Below are 21,231 nucleotides of genomic sequence, written 5' to 3' on the forward strand. Positions count from 1 at the left end.
TACTTCTTTCTTGTACAAATATTCCCTCGACACGCCCAGGTTTCATTGGCTCTCACACTCTTTAGCTTACGTAACAGGGCTGTACAGGCTAAGATAAAAGGCCCAGTTTGTGACACCTGTTTTCACTGAGAATCGTAGTTCCACCAAGAGGAAACATGGGTCACTACTTGTACTTCTCTGCTGAGACATGGACCCTCCTGATTGCCTTTGTCACGTTACTCCTAGTGTGAGTGTTAATTATTCTGTATTTATCTATTTATTTTTTTCTTTATATTTCTTAATTCAATTCAAGAGGTATGTCTTGTAACTTATTTATTTATTCTCTTTCATTTAATATTTATTGGTTCAGTTTTTTTTACTCCACTCATCACTTTTCACCCATATCTTTATGCAGGTATGCCTACTGGCCTTATGGGACTTTCAAAAGATTAGGGATCTCTGGCCTCAAACCCATCCCGTTTTTTGGATCAATGCTGCATTATCAAAAGGTACGTATATATATATATATATATATATATATATATATATACTCACCGGCCACTTTATTAGGTACACCTGTCCAACTGCTCGTTTACACTTAATTTCTAAGCAGCCGATCACATGGCGGCAACTCAGTGCATTTAGGCATGTAGACATGTTCAAGACAATCTCCTGCATTTCAAACCGAGCATCAGTATGGGGAAGAAAGGTGATTTGAGTGACTTTGAACGTGGCATGATTGTTGGTGCCAGAAGGGATGGTCTGAGTATTTCAGAAACTGCTGATCTACTGGGATTTTCACGCACAACCATCTCTAGGGTTTACAGAGAATGGTCCGAAAAAGAAAAAAACATCCAGTGAGCAGCAGTTCTGTGGGCGGAAATGCCTTGTTGATGCCAGAGGTCAGAGGAGAATGGCCAGACTGGTTCGAGCTGATAGAAGGGCAACAGTGACTCAAATAACTACCCGTTACAACCAAGGTGGGCAGAAGAGCATCTCTGAACGCACAGTACGTCGAACTTTGAGGCAGATGGGCTACAGCAGCAGAAGACCACACCGGGTGCCACTCCTTTCAGTTAAGAACAGGAAACTGAGGCTACAATTTGCACAAGCTCATCGAAATTGGACAATAAAGTTTGGAAAATGTTGCCTGGTCTGATGAGTCTCGATTTCTGCTGCAACATTCGGATGGTAGGGTCAGAATTTGGCGTCTACAACATGTAAGCATGGATCCATCCTGCCTTGTATCAACGGTTCAGGCTGGTGGTGGTGGTGTCATGGTGTGGGGAATATTTTCTTGGCACTCTTTGGGCCCCTTGGTACCAATTGAGCATCGTTGCAACGCCACAGCCTACCTGAGTATTGTTGCTGACCATGTCCATCCCTTTATGACCACAATGTACCCAACTTCTGATGGCTACTTTCAGCAGGATAATGCGCCATGTCATAAAGCTGGAATCATCTCAGACTGGTTTCTTGAACATGACAATGAGTTTACTGTACTCAAATGGCCTCCACAGTCACCAGATATCAATCCAATAGAGCATCTTTGGGATGTGGTGGAACGGGAGATTCGCATCATGGATGTGCAGCCGACAAATTTGCGGCAACTGTGTAATGCCATCATGTCAATATGGACCAAACTCCCTGAGGAATGCTTCCAGCACCTTGTTGAATCTATGCCACGAAGAATTGAGGCAGTCCTGAAGGCAAAAGGGGGTCCAACCCGTTACTAGCATGGGGTACCTAATAAAGTGGCCCGGTGAGTGTATATCAACCTGTTGTACAAAAACTACAGGTTGAGTTTGAATAAAAATCAAATGTCTTGCAATCAACTATCTAAGGCATATTCATCTGATGAATTAGTGAAAATCTTAAAGCATGAAGCTGATTTAAATGTAAAATTGCATTCACTGAATAACCTCTAAACTTTGTCAGCTACAATATATGATGTCACTATGGTGGTACAGTTCATTAGGAGAAATGAGGAGGGAATGAGAGGAAGAAACAGCTCCAGAAATCACCTTTTATGGGGAATAAAGGCCAGTCATTTCCCTTAAGGCAAGAAGAAAAGGTTAAAGGTGTTCAGCCTGTATGCTCTGTTAAGTTTAACCAAAACAAACTATTTGAGTAAATAGACTTTTTTGGAACTTATTTATTTCTTAAGTATAAATTCATTGAAAGGCTTGTAAACATATTTCACGCTGATACAAAACATTGTTGAGCAACATGTCACTTTATGATCCATAATCATCTAAACTGCTCTGATTACCTGCACTAAATGCTTTTTTTGTGAATCAGAATCCAAATTACTTTATTAATCCCTTGCAGGATATTCTTTTATTGCAGTTCAACCATTTACAGATGTACAATGAAGCAAAATAAAATTTAATAAGACAGAAAAAATTCAGTATAATTGCAACCTTCCCATATATACAGTGAAAAATAAGATATAGGAATAATATAAGATAAGAATAAAATTAAATAAATAAATAAAACCAGTGTTTGGAGTAAAAAAATCTAATAAGAGAACAGATTGCCTTTTGAGCAAAACATCACTTAATAATCCTGTGCTTAAGAGAAACCACTGAACCCAAATTATAAGAGCAAATAATTAAAGAGGAGAAAGGGATGATTTTGTGATGTCACTTGGTCTCAAAGTTAAATATATCTACCCATATTTTTAACACATACATAAACTTCTAGAGAAAGCTGTTTGCATTTTATTCTTTCATCCAAGAGAATTTTCGATATAATAGCCTAATATTTTATGGATTAACTCAGAGTTTTACTGAATGATATAGAACAAAATAAAAAGTTGCCTTGACCTGAAGGGAAAAATTAGTAATTTAGTCCTCACAAGAAATGAGTTTTTTTTATCAGCTTGCAGTAGAATAGAAGCAAAATAAAAGCAAGTAAAGATAAAAAAAATTAGAAAAGCAGATAGTAGTGAAGCCGGGAGTAATACAGCACACAGAGCTTCAAATAACAGGGGTTCTTTATTAAAAAATAAATGAATGAGGTTCAGTATTTGAAAAAAAATGAACTGTATTCTATCAACAAAAAGCCTTAGCTCTAGTGAAATGGCGGGCTAATAACGCTATTAACACTCAAAGTAACATAGCTTTGCATACAAGCCAAAAACATCACAGCTGCATATAACAAACGGCAGTGGCACCTCTAATACTTGGATTCTTCACTCATATGGCCATAGAGCTGTCTTCTCCAACAAGTCTCAGCTCAAAATGAAAAAAACTGTCTTTCTCTTCCGTGTCTTTCCAGTTAGAGTACCACGGTACATGAACAAGAGTTTTTTTCTACTTCTGGTAACTTTAGACCTCTCTGTACCAACAGCACCACATGCTGACAAGAACAAGAATTACAACCAGTCAGTGAAACAAAAACAAAACATGGTTTACAAAATATATCTTTGACATGTACCCATTTTTCAACTGGTTACATTTTTCCTTGCTAATTCGTCATCGTCCTCGGTGACAAAGCAACTGTTTTTCACCTCTGTTAAAGCTCCTCTGAAAAACACAGATCCTAAGCTTTCAATAATCTGTAAACCAATCTAAGAATTTAGTTCTGGCTCCAAAGCAGACCTAGGTTCATGATGTGGGTTTGGGTGTTTCCCTGCATTCACTCTTTTACTCCTGCGGGGAGCAGTTCTGGGAACTTGCCTAATGCAAGGAGGAGATACTGGTATCTCACACGGTTGGTCAAGATTACATGTTTCATTGTCAACAATCTCAGTTTCCACCTGCTCAATCACAGGAGGTTTAAGTTGTGAAATCAACTGAGTTTCTGCTCGTTTCTGAATACTGTCACCAATAGGACAATTTTCTCCACCTGAACAGGGAGTCAAGTCAAAAGAAACCTCTTCAATGACTATGCCCCCATCATTCTCAATACATGAGTCAGTGTGTGGGTCAGTAGTGCTTGTCTGTTTGGTTACTGTGTTTTCAACGGGTCTTTGGTTTGTGACTGGCAGATTAACACATGACCTGATGTCAGTCCTGTTAACCATTTTTGTAGGTCCTTCCTCTACAGGTTGTACTGTGCAAGTTGTGCCTACTATGTCTATAAGTCGGTATACAACTGGGCTCCATGCATCCTGAATTTTGTTACGACCAGCTGGTCTGTGTCTCAGATAAACATACTCTCCGACATCAATTGAAGGACAGTACACTTTGTGGTTATGCTGAGCAATGCGTCTGGCTGTTTTCCGCTCAGTATACTCTTTTGCTTTAGCATGTGCCTCTTTGAGTCTTTGCTGATGCACAGCAAGCCAATCAAGATTTTTATCATGATGACTTTCGTTTGCAAGCAATGCATCAACAGGAAGATGTGGCTCTACCCCATAGAGCAAGAAGTAAGGGGAATATCCTGTAGTCGCGTGTGGAGTAACATTATACGCATAAACCAACTCAGGTAAATGTTCAGGCTAACGCTTCTTTTTGTCAGGTGGAAGTGTGCGCAACAGTTCATGCAGAGTGCGGTTAAAACGCTCACACTGTGCATTCCCTGTCGGATGATGGGGTGTTGTACGCGTTATTTTCACACCATACATTCTGCAAAGTTCAGCAATAACCTCTGATTCAAAGTTACGGCCCTGATCTGAGTGGAGATGTTCAGGTACACTGTACTTCATAAACCACTCTTTTAAGAGGATTTTAGCTGTGGTCTCTGCTTTTTGGTCACGTGTAGGAAACGCCTGAGTGAACTTTGTAAAGACATTGGTAATGACTAGAACGTTTTCACGGCCGTCGGAGGCTGGTTCAAGGAGCGTGAAATCTACTGCCACAACTTCTAAAGGTCGTGTTGCCAAAAATGATTTCATTGGAGGGTGAATCCTTGGATTGGGCATCTCTGTGAGAATACAACGTTCGCAATTCTTGACCCATCGCTCAACATTTTTGTGCATCCCTACCCAGAATGCTCTCTGTCTCAACAACTGTAATGTCCTCTCTATTCCCTGATGTCCCATGGAGTCATGAACACTCTTCATTACAGCTGTTTGTATACAACCTGGAACAAGCAACTGAAAACACTCTCCAACATGATCATCCCTCACCACTTTGTACACCAATCCATCACGTATCCTAATGTGTTTCCATTGTTTCTACAATGATTTGGCAGCAACAGGAAGGTTTTTCTTTTCTTGTGAACTGGGTGGTCTGCCTCGATCCAAAAACTGTTTTAAAAAACGAATCACTGGATCTTGACATTGAAATGTCCGCAGCTCTTCCTTGGAATAACCGGGAAGAGTTGGCGTAGCCTTTTTAGGATGTGACTCGACCTTACCAGTTTCTGCAGCCCTGATCTGGTTTAGCTGACAACATTTGACCCCAGCTGTAACCAGCTCCGGCTGAAGGGCAGTGCCTCTACAGATCAAATTGCAATGCAATCATCAAACTCCTCATCCTCAGTTGGTTCTGGCTCCCCTGCTAATGGGTGTCGTGACAATGCATCTGCGGCTGCATTACACCGACCATAGAGTTGTCTTCTCCAACAAGTCTCAGTAAAAAAAAAAAAAAGTCTTTCTCTTCCGTTTCTTTCCAGTTAGAGTACCACGGTACATGAACAAGAGTTTTTTTCTCCGTTTCTGGTAACTTTAGACCTCTCTGTACCAACAGCACCACATGCTGACAAGAACAAGAATTAAAACCAGTCAGTGAAACAAAAACAAAACATGGTTTACAAAATATATCTTTGACATTTACCCATTTTTCACCTGGTTACAGTAGAACAAACAAAACAGTTGGATCACAACTTTAAACTAATTATACCTCAGTTAATGGTTTAACTGTTCTAAACCAATGAGTTTTTGACTTTGACTTAAAAGGATTCAGGCTTTCAGCACTTCTACAGTCTTCTGGGAGTTTGTTCCAGATCAGTGGAGCATAGGAACTAAATTCTGCTTCACCATGTTTGGTTCTAGTTCTGGTTGCACAGAGTAGGCTAGAACACCTAAGTCTATTTATGGTTTATATGGTCATAAATGCACATTTAAGAGTACAAATCAGATGGAATGTAATTTGTTATGCAGTTATTTTCTCTGGTTAATACATTTTTTGTATATGTATTAAATTTACAATCTGTAGGTTCTGTGAAAAAAGTAAATAGGGCCAGTTTGATGCACTACATTTTAAGTTCCAGTATTCTAATGTAGATTAGTCTAGTAGGTAGGAGTAGACTTTTTTATCATGCTGTTTTGATTGCAAATGAATTTGTAAATTATATTAGACACCATAATGTAATATTGCTAAGTATAAACAACTATTTTGAGAGTGGTCTAATGATTCGTTCATTCAGTTCGGTGAAAAATGTATAAAATGTTTTTTAAAAGTATATTAAAGTGTATATTTAATTTTTGTAACCAGGGATACTTCTTCTTTGATCAAGAATGCTATCAGAAATACGGGAAAATATGGGGGTGAGTATTCAGGTTGTAGTTACTTTTGTAAAGCAGTCTTTATAATCTAGTCAAATGCTAAGCAGTCTTTAAGACAGAAACAATAAAAATACAAATTTATAGTTAAAATTGTTTGCTTCATTTTTATCTTTTAGCATGTATGAGGGCCGCCAGCCTCTCCTGTGTGTTGCAGATCCTGAAATCATAAAGGCTGTTCTGGTTAAGGAATGCCTTTCTCACTTCACCAATCGCAGAGTATGCAGTCATTGCTCTACAACTTTTATAAAGTCTCAGTGATTCATGTTTAATGTTGCCTCTCATCAGCTGCTGTCTTATCCCCTTTACAGAATTTCGGTTTGAATGGGCACTTGTATGACGCCGTCTCCATTGCTGAGGATGAGCAATGGAAAAGGATCCGAGGAGTCCTCTCTCCTTCTTTCACTTCTGGGAGACTGAAGGAGGTGAGCGCCCTAAAAAGATGTTAAGAGACATCTTTTAACTTTACCATCATTGATTCTACCAATCACATCCTTGTCTGTAAGGATCGACAAAAAGCTTTGAAATCAATTCATCTTTTGTTGTAAACGCATATTTACTGTATGCTATTAAAGAACCGTGCAAAATTTATTTTTTTGCTAAGACATATGATTTCTTTTGTGTGAACTACAAATGATTTCTTTTTTCATGTCTATTTGTGCTTCAGATGTTTGAAATCATGAAGAATCATTCTGCTAACCTGGTCCGCAGCATGAAAAAGAAGGCAGACAAGGACGAACCATTAGAGCTAAAGGAGTAGGACTTTAAATCACCACAGAAATGATGCCTACTTTCACTCCTATCAAAGCTGGTGAGCTTATTTTAAACATATTTGTGTTTGAATTTAGATTCTTTGGATCGTACAGTATGGATGTGGTAACCAGCACGGCCTTCAGTGTAGACATCGACTCCCTGAACAACCCAGCCGACCCGTTTGTGATAAATATCAAGAAGATGTTGAAGTTTGACTTTTTAAACCCCCTCTTCCTCGCAGTCGGTAAAGTTCTCCTTTGAGTCTTACAACAATGTTTGACATTTGTGAAGTTATATTTCGAAATATTCTAATTCAATTGAAGAGTACCAAAAGACTGAAGAAAAACTTTCATAAGACTGGAGAATAACAACCTCCTAAGAATATCTATATAGTGTTTGTGCCTCATTGTAGACTCAGACATAGACTCAACTAATTATTCTGCAGGTTTGGTGAATGTCTAACTACTTTAATTCTGGTTCCAGTAGCTTATAGAGAGCACAAGGGCAGAATTAAAGCAAATTGTCATTAAAGATAAAAAATACAACAGACAATATAAAAACAGTATATATAGTACAAAAGAAAATAAAAAAGTTGCAATGTCCTGGATTATGTTTCCTTTAGATATAAAAAAAATATCTGCACAGCAGAGAACAAAGGAAAGACTACACAGTAGTTGACTTGCATTAAAGTCTGTAGGGCTCATTATCAAAGTGCTATAATGGAAACTTTTGTTCTACCAGATTTCCTTTTATAAGACTAAAGCACTAAGTCACAGTTTTAGCATTGTGACAAATTTGTTTCTCACAATGTTTGTTTGTTAGCTTTATTGTTGGTCAGAGATGCTTCAACCAATTCAGCTTTTATTTGCTGCAATTTTAGTAAAGATGTTGATAAATAATACCTGAGGTGTCTCATAGGTTTTCTAAAAGAATATAATTATTTTATTTACTGTTTATCAAAAAAAGGATAAGGCTAAAAACATAATGTTTTCCTTGTTTGAACACAAATAAATCAGACATAGCAGCAGCTGTGATAGTGTCTCCCTGGTAATATAGCCTTTTATCTCTTGGCCTTAGAGTGGTATGAAAAGGTTGCATACAATAAAAGCAACTGAGAGCACATAAAGTTAGCCTCAGCTTAGGCTTTAGCAAATATTTTGTAACAGAAGTGGTCGCGTATCGTAGAAAAATAAAAATGAAAAGGACACTTTTGAAAATTTTGTTTTTTAATTTAATCTAAAAATAGTGTTTGTTGTACTTTTAGCTAATAATGGCATGCATTTATTCATTACTCAGAATCCATTTTTCACAAATTCCAAACTAAAACAGCCAAAATAGTTCCTGACCTTCCTATTCCACTACTAAAAGATGTTTTTGTTGCTTTAATTTCAGCATTTTTCCCCTTTCTCCGTCCCATACTTGAAAAGTTTGAATTTTCTTTTTTTCCTGCATCTGTGACCGACTTCTTCTATGCTTCTCTGAGAAAGATCAAAGCTAACCGTGAAGGCAGCAAAGACAAGGTAGAGTCAAGGACGACGTTCTTTTCCAGTATTAAGATTATCTTTTTCCAAGCAGGCTTTAGAACGTGACCTGACCTTCCCTGGTTTACTTCTAGAGTCGGATAGATTTTCTACAACTGATGATTGATTCCCAAAAGAACAGTGAGGTGCAACCGGACAAAAGTGAGGCACACTTCAACACAAGTAAATTCACACACGCTACATAACTTGCTTTTGTGAACCATTTAACTCTGTTGTTTTCTACAGGTTTAAATGACCATGAGATTCTATCTCAATCCATGACATTCATTTTTGCTGGTTATGAAACAAGCAGTAGCTCTCTCACCTTCCTGGCTTACAATCTGGCTACAAACCCAGAGGTGATGAAAACGCTTCAGGAGGAGATTGATGCCACCTTTCCCAACAAGGTACAGAATTTAAAAAATAGAATAATCAGCAAAGATAAAAGACATTTAGGTCAGAAACTTCAATTTGGTTAAGTTTTTTTAATCCATCCATCCATCCATCCATCTTCCTCCGCTTATCCGGGGTCGGGTCGCGGGGGCAGCAGCTTAAGAAGGGAGGCCCAGACTTCCCTCTCCCCAGCCACTTCTTCCAGCTCTTCAGGAGGAACCCCAAGGCGTTCCCAGGCCAGCCGAGAAACATAGTCTCTCCAGCGTGTCCTGGGTCTTCCCCGGGGCCTCCCCCCGGTGGGACGTGCCCAGAACACCTCACCAGGGAGGCGTCCAGGAGGCATCCTAAACAGATGCCCAAGCCACCTCAACTGGCTCCTCTCGACGTGGAGGAGCAGCGGCTCTACTCCGAGTCCCTCCCGGATGACCGAGCTTCTCACCCTATCTCTAAGGGAGAGCCCAGCCACCCTACGGAGGAAACCCATTTCGGCCGCTTGTATCCGCGATCTCGTTCTTTCGGTCATGACCCAGAGTTCATGACCATAGATGAGGGTAGGAACGTAGATCGACCGGTAAATCGAGAGCTTCGCTTTTTGACTCAGCTCTCTCTTCACCACGACGGACCGGTACAGTGCCCGCTTCACGGCAGACGCTGCACCAATCCGCCTGTCGATCTCCCGCTCCCTTCTTCCCTCATTCGTGAACAAGATCCCAAGATACTTAAACTCCTCCACTTGGGGCAGGACACCCCCCCTGACCCGGAGAAGGCACTCTACCCTTTTCCGGCTCAAGACCATGGCCTCGGATTTGGAGGCACTGATCCCCATCCCGGCCGCTTCACACTCGGCTGCGAACCGATCCAGCGAGAGCTGCAGATCACGACTTGATGAAGCCAACAGGACCACATCATCTGCAAAAAGCAGAGACGCAATCCTAAGGCCACCAAAACGGATCCCCTCAACACCTTGGCTGCGCCTAGAAATTCTGTCCATGAAGGTAATGAACAGAATCGGTGACAAAGGGCAGCCCTGGCGGAGTCCAACTCTCACTGGAAACGAGCCCGACTTACTGCCGGCAATGCGGACCAGACTCTGACACCGGTCATACAGGGACCTGACAGCCCGTATCAAAGGGCCCGGCACCCCGTACTCCCGGAGAACCCCCCACAGGGCCCCCCGAGGGACACGGTCGAACGCCTTCTCCAAGTCCACAAAGCACATGTAGACTGGTTGGGCGAACTCCCATGCACCCTCCAGGACCCTGCTGAGGTTGTAGAGCTGGTCCAGCGTTCCACGACCAGGACGGAAACCACACTGCTCTTCCTGAATCCGAGGTTCGACTATCCGACGGACCCTCCTCTCCAGCACCCCCGAATAGACCTTGTCGGGGAGGCTTAAGAGTGTGACTCCCCTGTAATTGGAGCACACCCTCCGGTCCCCCTTTTTGAATAGGGGGACCACCACCCCAGTCTGCCAATCCAGGGGGACTGCCCCCGATGTCCATGCAATGTTAAAGAGTCGTGTCAGCCAACACAACCCCACAACATCCAGGACCTTGAGGAACTCCGGGCGGATCTCATCCACCCCCGGGGCCCTGCCACCGAGGAGCTTTTTAACCACCTCGGCGACCTCGCCCACAGAGATTGGAGAGCCCAGCCCAGAGTCCCCAGGCCCAGCTTCCTCAATGGAAGACATGTTGGTGGGATTGAGGAGGTCTTCGAAGTATTCCGCCCACCGACCCACAACGTCCCGAGTCGAGGTCAGCAGCACACCATCCCCACTATAAACAGTGTTGGTGCTGCACCGCTTCCCCCTCCTGAGACGCCGGATGGCAGACCAGAATCGCTTCGGAGCCGTGCGGAAGTCTTTCTCCATGGCCTCTCCAAACTCCTCCCACACCCGAGTTTTTGCCTCAGCAACCATCCGAGCCGCATGCCGCTTCGCCCGCCGGTACCCATCAGCTGATTCCGGAGTCCCACAGGCCAAAAAGGCCCGATAGGCCTCCTTCTTCAACCTGACAGCATCCCTCACCGGAGGTGTCCACCAACGGGTTCGAGGGTTGCCGCCACGACAGGCACCGACAACCTTGCGGCCGCAGCTCAGATAAGCCGCCTCGACAATGGAGGAACGGAACATGGTCCACTCGGACTCAATGTCCCCCACCTCCCCCGGGATGTGTTTGAAGTTCTGCCGGAGATGGGAGTTAAAGCTCCGCCTAACAGGGGACTCCGCCAGACGTTCCCAGCAGACCCTCACAACACGTTTGGGCCTGCCAGGTCTGACCGGCATCCTCCCCCACCACCGGAGCCAACTCACCACCAGGTAGTGGTCAGTGGAAAGCTCTGCACCTCTCTTCACCCGAGTGTCCAAGACATACGGCCGCAAGTCCGATGAAACGATGACAAAGTCGATCATCGAACTGCGGCCTAGGGTGTCCTGGTGCCATGTGCACATATGGACACCCTTATGCTTGAACATGGTGTTCGTTATGGACAATCCATGACGAGCACAGAAGTCCAACAACAGAACACCACTCGAGTTCAGATCAGGGCGGCCATTCCTCCCAACCACGCCCCTCCAGGTCTCACTGTCATTGCCCACATGAGCGTTGAAGTCTCCCAGCAGAACAAGGGAGTCCCCAGGAGGGGCACCCTCCAGTACCCCCTCTAGGGACTCCAAGAAGGGTGGGTAATCTGAACTGTTGTTCGGCCCGTAAGCACAGACAACAGTCAGAACCCGTCCCCCCACCCGTAGGCGGAGGGAGGCTACCCTCTCGTTCACCGGGATAAACCCCAACATACAGGCGCCGAGATGGGGGGCAACAAGTATGCCCACTCCTGCCCGGCGCCTCTCACCGTGGGCAACTCCAGAGTGGAGTTTTTAATCCTTAAAGGAAAAATACATGAGGTTCGACATGTAAGTTCTCCATACTTGAACATTGAACTACAAGAACACAGTTAATGTTTTTAAGGTGCATTTCTTTCTCAATAACCTTTTTCAGAAACCGAAAACGTTTTCTGAAGTCCACTTTACCTCTGATTTGTCTCCAGTGGAGGAAGATCCTGTTTAACAGAGAGTACCTCAGATTTTCACAGAAATGACAGTGTTAAGGTTTCCTTCGGGGTTAATACGTTAAATTGGTCCAATTTTCTATGGCATGCAATATATATATATATATATATATATATATATATATATATATATATATATATATATATATATATATATATATATATATATATATAATGCATATGCAGATGTGAGTGTGTTTGTATATATATTTTCTGTGTTTGTCTGTTTAGATTTAGCAAGAAAAACAAGGACAAAATCGATCCATACACATACATGCCTTTTGGGTCTGGGCCAAGGAACTGCATTGGCATGAGATTTGCTCTGGTGATGATCAAATTGGCCGTGGTAGAGATTCTCCAGCAGTACAGCTTCTCTACTTGTAAAGAGACTGAGGTGAGACTACAGTAACCTGAAATCTCCTTTATTGGTAATCGAAACAGTACCTTGTTTTGGTGTTACGTAACATTATGACTTTTATCTTTGTCCACCCAAAGTTTATAAACTCTGCCTATCACAGAGCTTTTGTCAGTAATTTATGCTGATATCATTCTGTTTCACATGCTGTGAGAAGCAATATAGTTTAAAAGCCATGAGGCATCTCTCAATAGGTGTTGTTTTTTTGATGAATTTTTAAAATTAATTGACAGACGCCATGTTTTTCTGTGCAATCTTTACTGTTTTTTCTATCTCAATCCATGACATTCATTTTTGCTGGTTTTGAAACAAGCAGTAGCTCTCTCACCTTCCTGGCTTACAATCTGGCTACAAACCCAGAGGTGATGAAAATGCTTCAGGAGGAGATTGATGCCACCTTTCCCAACAAGGTACAGAATTTAAAAAATAGAATAATCAGCAAAGATAAAAGACATTTAGGTCAGAAACTTCAATTTGGTTAAGTTTTTTTAATCCTTAAAGGAAAAATACATGAGGTTCGACATGTAAGTTCTCCATACTTGAACATTGAACTACAAGAACACAGTTAATGTTTTTAAGGTGCATTTCTTTCTCAATAACCTTTTTCAGAAACCGAAAACGTTTTCTGAAGTCCACTTTACCTCTGATTTGTCTCCAGTGGAGGAAGATCCTGTTTAACAGAGAGTACCTCAGATTTTCACAGAAATGACAGTGTTAAGGTTTCCTTCGGGGTTAATACGTTAAATTGGTCCAATTTTCTATGGCATGCAATATATATATATATATATATATATATATATATATATATATATATATATATATATATATATATATATATATATATATATATATATATATATATATATATATATATATATATATATAATGCATATGCAGATGTGAGTGTGTTTGTATATATATTTTCTGTGTTTGTCTGTTTAGATTTAGCAAGAAAAACAAGGACAAAATCGATCCATACACATACATGCCTTTTGGGTCTGGGCCAAGGAACTGCATTGGCATGAGATTTGCTCTGGTGATGATCAAATTGGCCGTGGTAGAGATTCTCCAGCAGTACAGCTTCTCTACTTGTAAAGAGACTGAGGTGAGACTACAGTAACCTGAAATCTCCTTTATTGGTAATCGAAACAGTACCTTGTTTTGGTGTTACGTAACATTATGACTTTTATCTTTGTCCACCCAAAGTTTATAAACTCTGCCTATCACAGAGCTTTTGTCAGTAATTTATGCTGATATCATTCTGTTTCACATGCTGTGAGAAGCAATATAGTTTAAAAGCCATGAGGCATCTCTCAATAGGTGTTGTTTTTTTGATGAATTTTTAAAATTAATTGACAGACGCCATGTTTTTCTGTGCAATCTTTACTGTTTTTTCTATCTCAATCCATGACATTCATTTTTGCTGGTTTTGAAACAAGCAGTAGCTCTCTCACCTTCCTGGCTTACAATCTGGCTACAAACCCAGAGGTGATGAAAATGCTTCAGGAGGAGATTGATGCCACCTTTCCCAACAAGGTACAGAATTTAAAAAATAGAATAATCAGCAAAGATAAAAGACATTTAGGTCAGAAACTTCAATTTGGTTAAGTTTTTTTAATCCTTAAAGGAAAAATACATGAGGTTCGACATGTAAGTTCTCCATACTTGAACATTGAACTACAAGAACACAGTTAATGTTTTTAAGGTGCATTTCTTTCTCAATAACCTTTTTCAGAAACCGAAAACGTTTTCTGAAGTCCACTTTACCTCTGATTTGTCTCCAGTGGAGGAAGATCCTGTTTAACAGAGAGTACCTCAGATTTTCACAGAAATGACAGTGTTAAGGTTTCCTTCGGGGTTAATACGTTAAATTGGTCCAATTTTCTATGGCATGCAATATATATATATATATATATATATATATATATATATATATATATATATATATATATATATATATATATATATATATATATATATATATATATATATAATGCATATGCAGATGTGAGTGTGTTTGTATATATATTTTCTGTGTTTGTCTGTTTAGATTTAGCAAGAAAAACAAGGACAAAATCGATCCATACACATACATGCCTTTTGGGTCTGGGCCAAGGAACTGCATTGGCATGAGATTTGCTCTGGTGATGATCAAATTGGCCGTGGTAGAGATTCTCCAGCAGTACAGCTTCTCTACTTGTAAAGAGACTGAGGTGAGACTACAGTAACCTGAAATCTCCTTTATTGGTAATCGAAACAGTACCTTGTTTTGGTGTTACGTAACATTATGACTTTTATCTTTGTCCACCCAAAGTTTATAAACTCTGCCTATCACAGAGCTTTTGTCAGTAATTTATGCTGATATCATTCTGTTTCACATGCTGTGAGAAGCAATATAGTTTAAAAGCCATGAGGCATCTCTCAATAGGTGTTGTTTTTTTGATGAATTTTTAAAATTAATTGACAGACGCCATGTTTTTCTGTGCAATCTTTACTGTTTTTTCTCCTAAACGTTGAATTATCTGCCAGATCCCTTTTGAGATGGATGTCCAGGGTTTTCTTGCACCGAAAAGACCCATCCAACTGAAGCTGGTGCCTCGCTCCTGATCTACCAGCCAAAGGAATACATCAGTTTGACAGATTTTATATCTTCACTATGTGCAGTTTACATTGTTATTCCACAGAAAAAGTTTAATAAAAATTTACCATTGCATGTCTCCGCGCCGCGTCTGTATAACCTTAACTGAGTGATCAGTAAAACATTTGTTTTAAAGCAAAAACTCCATTAAACGGCTACTTATATTATATGCTAGGGAAATACAAATGCTACAGCTAGGGGGAGCCAACTGTGGGTTCTGGGCAGAGATAGCATCATCATCCCCCAAGACTGGGTAACAAGTCCCAAGAATGGCTGGTATGTTGAGTGTCAGAGCAGTTAAACTAGGCTAAACTAGAAACCCGGAGTCCCCTGTAACTGATTTGCAAGACCGCATGAAGTACCCTCTTAAAGTCTACTACAAGATGCAAATACAGAACTATGGACAATCCCTACTTTGACCATGAATGGAAACAATCAGCCAATGTATACTATAACATGAACAGCCACAAGGAGCAATGCCCCTCCATGGAAATGATGACTGGAGACTCAACGCAGCATGAAGTGAAGTTAACCAGCTATTGGAGCAGAAGAAAATACAGTGAGCTGTCCTTACCTGAGGCCTTAGAAACTACTTAGCAAAGACTGCCTTGGCTAACCCCTTAAGAGGTACACCAAAGATATAGAAGCCAGGAGAATAAACCAGATAGTCTCCACTGAACCATCTTAGAAGAGGGGAAAAACAAGAGAACAGCATCCCCAACCAAGGTTACAGACAGGGCAATGCCGGAAGAGAATATGAGAGAAGGCTGCAACACACAGAGCAGACCACAACAACCTGCCTGAAAAGGATCTAGTATCACAGTAGCCAACATCAAAGGAAGAGTCTTACATTTGTAGAGCTGGACAGCACTGGGCCCTGACAGGATTCACACATACTGGCTAAAGAAGCTAACTACACTTCCTGGTTGCCAGGCACCACAAATAAACCTGATGCTAATGGATAAGATACACCATGAATGGCTGATAGAAGGGCAGACGGTCCCGATCCCCTAGAATCCCAAGCAGGTACTGGTCCTAAACAACTGCCAGCCAATAAGGGCGACAGTGGTGTTGGATGTAGGAGTTTGCCCTGAAATCGAAGGATTGACTTTCAGTGTCATTGTGTATTGGGCAAGACACTTTGCCTGCATTATCTACTGACAATGCAGGTGAAGTGAAATGCAGTGTACGGCAGCCCCACTTCTGTCAGTGAGTCCCAGGGCAGCTGTGGCTACAATGTAGCTTGCCACCATCAGTGTGTGAGTGTGTGCGTGAATGGGTGAATGAATGTAGTGTAAAGCGCTTTGGTCAAGTCTCCTGACTTGAATAAAGGTGATATATAAGTACATGCCATTTACCATTTACCAATACCCTGCCTTAGTACATGGGAGCTACTGTCTGGCATCATAGCAGCTAAGATGAACAATACATTTTATGGCCATTAGCAGCAAAAACAAAAAACATTTAAATCCCTATCCTCTCAATAAGGTGTTTCCAAAACTCCACTTGAGGCCAGAAATAGACAACTGTTGTCTTGACAAAGACTCTTGTAATGAATGTATATTTATGTAATGATTAAAAAAACAGATAAAATAGAATAATGTTTTATAGTGCTGTTTGTGCTGCAATAATGGCCTTGTTCAATTTGGTAGTTAATCATCCGGCAGCAGATGGCACAAGTCTCCTGCTTTCTGATTTTGTGGCTCAAATTCTGAAAAAGTTAGAAACAGCAGCTCTGAACTGTACCAAATAGGAAGACCAACACATCTTTTGTAAATAACTAGTGACATTTCAAAGCAGAAAATGTACAGTAAATTGCAAGCTGGATTTCAATACATTACAATTCTTAAAAATGATATGCTTAAATGGGCAAAATAACTAAGGCCTTTATGAGGAATTTGCAGGTCAACATGATTTACCTAAGCACTAGTTAGAGCTAGTTACGTCTTCCTATTTCTTTTGAAAAAAAAAATCCCTTTTGGTTTGTTTTAGAAAATCATAACAATGGATAAATAATGTTATTGGTTTATAATTCAAATCAACTTAAAAAAAAAAAAGAATAACAGCCAGATCTAATTACAAAATAAAATATTTTTTTCAAACAATATTAAAGATAGATATTAAGTTAAAATACCACACTGATGAAGTTTAGTCTGGCCACAATTTGTCTACGCTAAACATATCTGATCTTAATGGTGAAAAAAATAAAATAAAATGGTTTTAGAAAAAAGAAATCAATAAATTTAAAGAAAATATGTTTTTTTAGCTAACATTCTTAAAACAGCAAAAAACTTCATTTTCCAACATAAATAAAAAAAAAATGTTTTACTCTTCTGTTTACATTTTCTGAATGTTTAATTACTTTTGTATATTTCTGATTAATAAAAGATTAAATTATGCATTAAATGATCATTCATTAAATAGTATTCAACATTAATGAAAGTTTTTTCATCTTTGGTAATTGAACAGCGCCGCCCTGTGGATAGTCTAGTCTTTGTTCCCATTTTGGCTCCTGCTCCTTCACTAATCCATTTTCCAGAGTTTTCAACCATCTTGTTCTTTCCATGTTTATAAACAGAGCGTAGAGATAAAAAAAAAAAAAAAAGAAGAAAGAAAATAAAAGAGATGTGGGCAAACCAGCTCGTCTACAGCCAAGTTGTGCTTTAGTGTCATATATGATCTAAATATCTGATATTTCACCAAATACCTCAAAAAGACATTCTTGTATCTCCATGAGCACCCCAACTGTAAATGTACATCTATATTTCAGCTTTGATGAATTTACCTGGTAAAAAAAAATCTATGTTTTTAGTTTTTATATAAAACTTAAATGGAAAAGATTAAATAAATCATCAATAATGCATGTATTAACTGTTGCATTTGTTCTAACAAACCACTGAACAAAAACAAAAGTTTCCTGAAGTGAAAACATGAACTGCAGCTGAACTACCCAGAGGCCCAGATGTGACGTTCAGGAAAGAAAGGATGTCATGTTTCTGTGTTTAGTCTTGCTATAAGAATACTCCAGTCTGTTAGTGGGACTAACACATGTTCACTTTATTTACTTCAGCTTTCAACAACATTGTGAAGCACTAAGAGTTGCCTTTGCACAGCAGTAACCGTAAAACCGCATCAAACTGAGCTGATCTGTAAATCATTAAATGTTATGCAGGCTTTCCTTGAGGGCAGCGCACTAAATCTGAGACAGTTTAACTCATTATAGTCGCTTAACTCTATATTTTCTTATTGCCCTTTCCATATTATGTTATTTTCTACATCTTTAAAATACCTTACTTTTTCTTGTTTTTATGTATTGTATCCTCATTTGTTATTTAACAGAATTTAATATGCTGTATTGTATGTTGACATTGTGTATATATTTAGTCTAAATTTAATTTAGTTAATCATTGAAAGAAGATATAAATCAAGACATGTTGCATATAGTAGCTGAAATTACATAGAAAATGGAATACTTGTAGAAAGATAAATAACTATAGAGAAATATGGTCATTATGATAAAAGTCGTTTCTATAAGAATTGGAAATGGATTTGTAATAGAGTGTACTTGTTTTTAACCAAAATATTGTTACATTTGCCAAGCGATTTGTGCAGGTCTTGGTTGTTTTTATTACTTTGTATGACATTTCTTCTTATTTAATGGAAATAGAAGAAATACAGTCTAATTGATGTTCAACCCAACTAATTATTACATCTGACTGTTTTATGAGTTCCTTTTTTTGTACCATATATGAAAGGATGTTTTTAATAACATGTAGGTGCTAGAAGAGCACAGTCATGATCGTTTGAAGTTTGAAAAATGAGTTAACACTCCTAACTTTCTTCAAGATGTATAATGCAGTACTGATGAGATGAAGAAAGAGGCCATAATAGTACACAATATATTAAATGCAATGTTCTTTACAATGAGAGACATTCTCAACTCTACTCAGTGTTCTTTGGGAAATAGAAATATTTACAGAAATAGAATGATGGTTTAATGTTTCCACAGAGAAAAAATTAATTATAGTGATTTCAATGAGAAAAAAGTATTAGTAATTAAGAAGATCATAGAACCTATCAAAACTATATAAATGTAAGAAAAGGGTACTACTTGAATATGATTATCATGTTTAGTTTTTTTATTTGTCCAATGGCAATCATACTAATACATTTGCTTTTTGAACAGCAATTAAATACAGTTTATTATTAATTTAAATGTCTTTTTCTGACTTGAGTGTTTCAATATATATGTATATATATATATATATATACATATATATATATATATATATGTATATATGTATATATATATATATATATACATATATATATATATATATATATATATATATATATATATATATATAGGTGCTGGTCATAAAATTAGAATATCATGAAAAAGTAGATTGATTTCAGTAATTCCATTTAAAAAGTGAAACTTGTATATTATATTCATACATTACATACAAACTCATATATTTCAGATGTTTATTTTGTTTAATTTTGATGATTACAAATGACAACAAATGAAAATCTCAAATTCATCATATCAGAAAATTAGAATATTGTGAAAAGGTTCAAAATTGATGGCCCCTGGTGCCACACTCTAATCAGCTAATTAACTCAAACCACCTGCAAAAGCCTTTAAATGGTCTTTCAGTCTAGTTCTATAGGCTACACAATCATGGGGAAGACTGCTGACTTGACAGTTGTCCAAAAGACGACCATCGACACCTTGCACAAGGAGGGCAAGACACAAAAGGTCATCGCTAAAGAGGCTGGCTGTTCACAGAGCTCAGTGTCCAAGCACATTAATAGAGAGGCGAAGGGAAGGAAAAGATGTGGTCGAAAAAAGTGTACAAGCAAGAGAGATAACCGCACCCTGGAGAGGATTGTGAAACAAAACCCCTTCAAAAATGTGGGGGAGATTCACAAAGAGTGGACTGCAGCTGGAGTGAGTGCTTCAAGAACCACCACACACAGACGTATGAAAGACATGGGTTTCTGCTGTCGCATTCCTTGTGTCAAGCCACTCTTGAACCACAGACAGCGTCAGAAGCGTCTTGCCTGGGCTAAAGAGAAACAGGACTGGACTGCTGGTGAGTGGTCCAAAGTCATGTTCTCTGATGAAAGTAAATTTTGCATTTCCTTTGGAAATCAAGGTCCCAGAGTCTGGAGGAAAAGAAGAGAGGCACTTCATCCACGTTGCTTGAAGTCCAGTGTAAAGTTTCCACAGTCAGTGATGGTTTGGGGTGCCATGTCATCTGCTGGTGTTGGTCCATTGTGTTTTCTGAGGTCCAGGGTCAACGCAGCCACATACCAGGAAGTTTTAGAGCACTTCATGCTTCCTGCAGCTGACCAACTTTTTGGAGATGCAGATTTCATTTTCCAACAGGACTTGGCACCTGCACACAGTGCCAAAGCTACCAGTACCTGGTTGAAGGACCATGGTATCCCTGTTCTTAATTGGCCAGCAAACTCTCCTGACCTTAACCCCATAGAAAATCTATGGGGTATTGTGAAGAAGAAGATGCAATACACCAGACCCAACAATTCAGAAGAGCTAAAAGCCACTATTAGAGCAACCTGGGCTATCATAACACCTGAGCAGTGCCACAGACTGATCGACTCCATGCCACGCCGCATTGCTGCAGTAATACAGGCCAAAGGAGGCCCAACTAAATACTGAGTGCTGTACATGCTCATACTTTTCATGTTCATACTTTTCAGTTGGCCAACATTTCTATAAATCCTTTGTTTTTATTGGTCTTCAGTAATATTCTAATTTTCTGATATGATGAATTTGAGATTTTCATTTGTTGTCATTTGTAATCATCAAAATTAAACAAAATAAACATCTGAAATATATGAGTTTGTATCTAATGTATGAATATAATATACAAGTTTCACTTTTTAAATGGAATTACTGAAATCAATCTATTTTTTCATGATATTCTAATTTTATGACCAGCACCTGTATATATATATATATATATATATATATATATAT

At 39.3% G+C, this 21,231-nt stretch overlaps 1 protein-coding gene and 1 long non-coding RNA gene across 3 annotated transcripts; both read left to right on the forward strand.

The window, feature by feature from the left end:
* The first annotated feature begins 68 nt into the window (after window positions 1–68).
* Window positions 69–9,188, forward strand: LOC119783711 (cytochrome P450 3A30-like). Of its 2 annotated transcripts, XM_038285355.1 has the most exons (10): window positions 69–226; window positions 395–488; window positions 6,366–6,418; window positions 6,553–6,652; window positions 6,745–6,858; window positions 7,101–7,189; window positions 7,282–7,430; window positions 8,579–8,706; window positions 8,802–8,868; window positions 8,953–9,188. In XM_038285355.1, the coding sequence occupies exons 1-10, from the start codon at window positions 156–158 to the stop codon at window positions 9,183–9,185; spliced, it is 1,098 nt and encodes a 365-aa protein (XP_038141283.1). In that variant the 5' UTR covers window positions 69–155; the 3' UTR covers window positions 9,186–9,188. The 2 variants fall into 2 exon arrangements, with proteins under 2 accessions (XP_038141283.1, XP_038141284.1); XM_038285356.1 differs by lacking the exon at window positions 395–488 and having other exon boundaries at window positions 119–226.
* Window positions 9,189–14,604: 5,416 nt separating this feature from the next.
* Window positions 14,605–15,300, forward strand: LOC119783713. Its single transcript, XR_005280839.1, has 2 exons — window positions 14,605–14,796; window positions 15,113–15,300. It is a non-coding gene; the product is annotated as an uncharacterized LOC119783713 (long non-coding RNA).
* Window positions 15,301–21,231: the final 5,931 nt, after the last annotated feature.

Source organism: Cyprinodon tularosa, unplaced genomic scaffold (assembly GCF_016077235.1).
Source record: "Cyprinodon tularosa strain WSP-4 unplaced genomic scaffold, ASM1607723v1 ctg21, whole genome shotgun sequence".
In the NCBI taxonomy this organism is placed as follows: domain Eukaryota; kingdom Metazoa; phylum Chordata; class Actinopteri; order Cyprinodontiformes; family Cyprinodontidae; genus Cyprinodon; species Cyprinodon tularosa.

Bases quoted from the DNA above. Each gene is read 5' to 3' on its own strand.
- LOC119783711 (XM_038285355.1), top strand. From the start codon at position 156: ATGGGTCACTACTTGTACTTCTCTGCTGAGACATGGACCCTCCTGATT. The intron at 6,653-6,744 runs GTATGCAGTCAT...TCCCCTTTACAG, and splicing joins CTCACTTCACCAATCGCAGA to AATTTCGGTTTGAATGGGCA. The intron at 6,859-7,100 runs GTGAGCGCCCTA...TTTGTGCTTCAG, and splicing joins CTTCTGGGAGACTGAAGGAG to ATGTTTGAAATCATGAAGAA.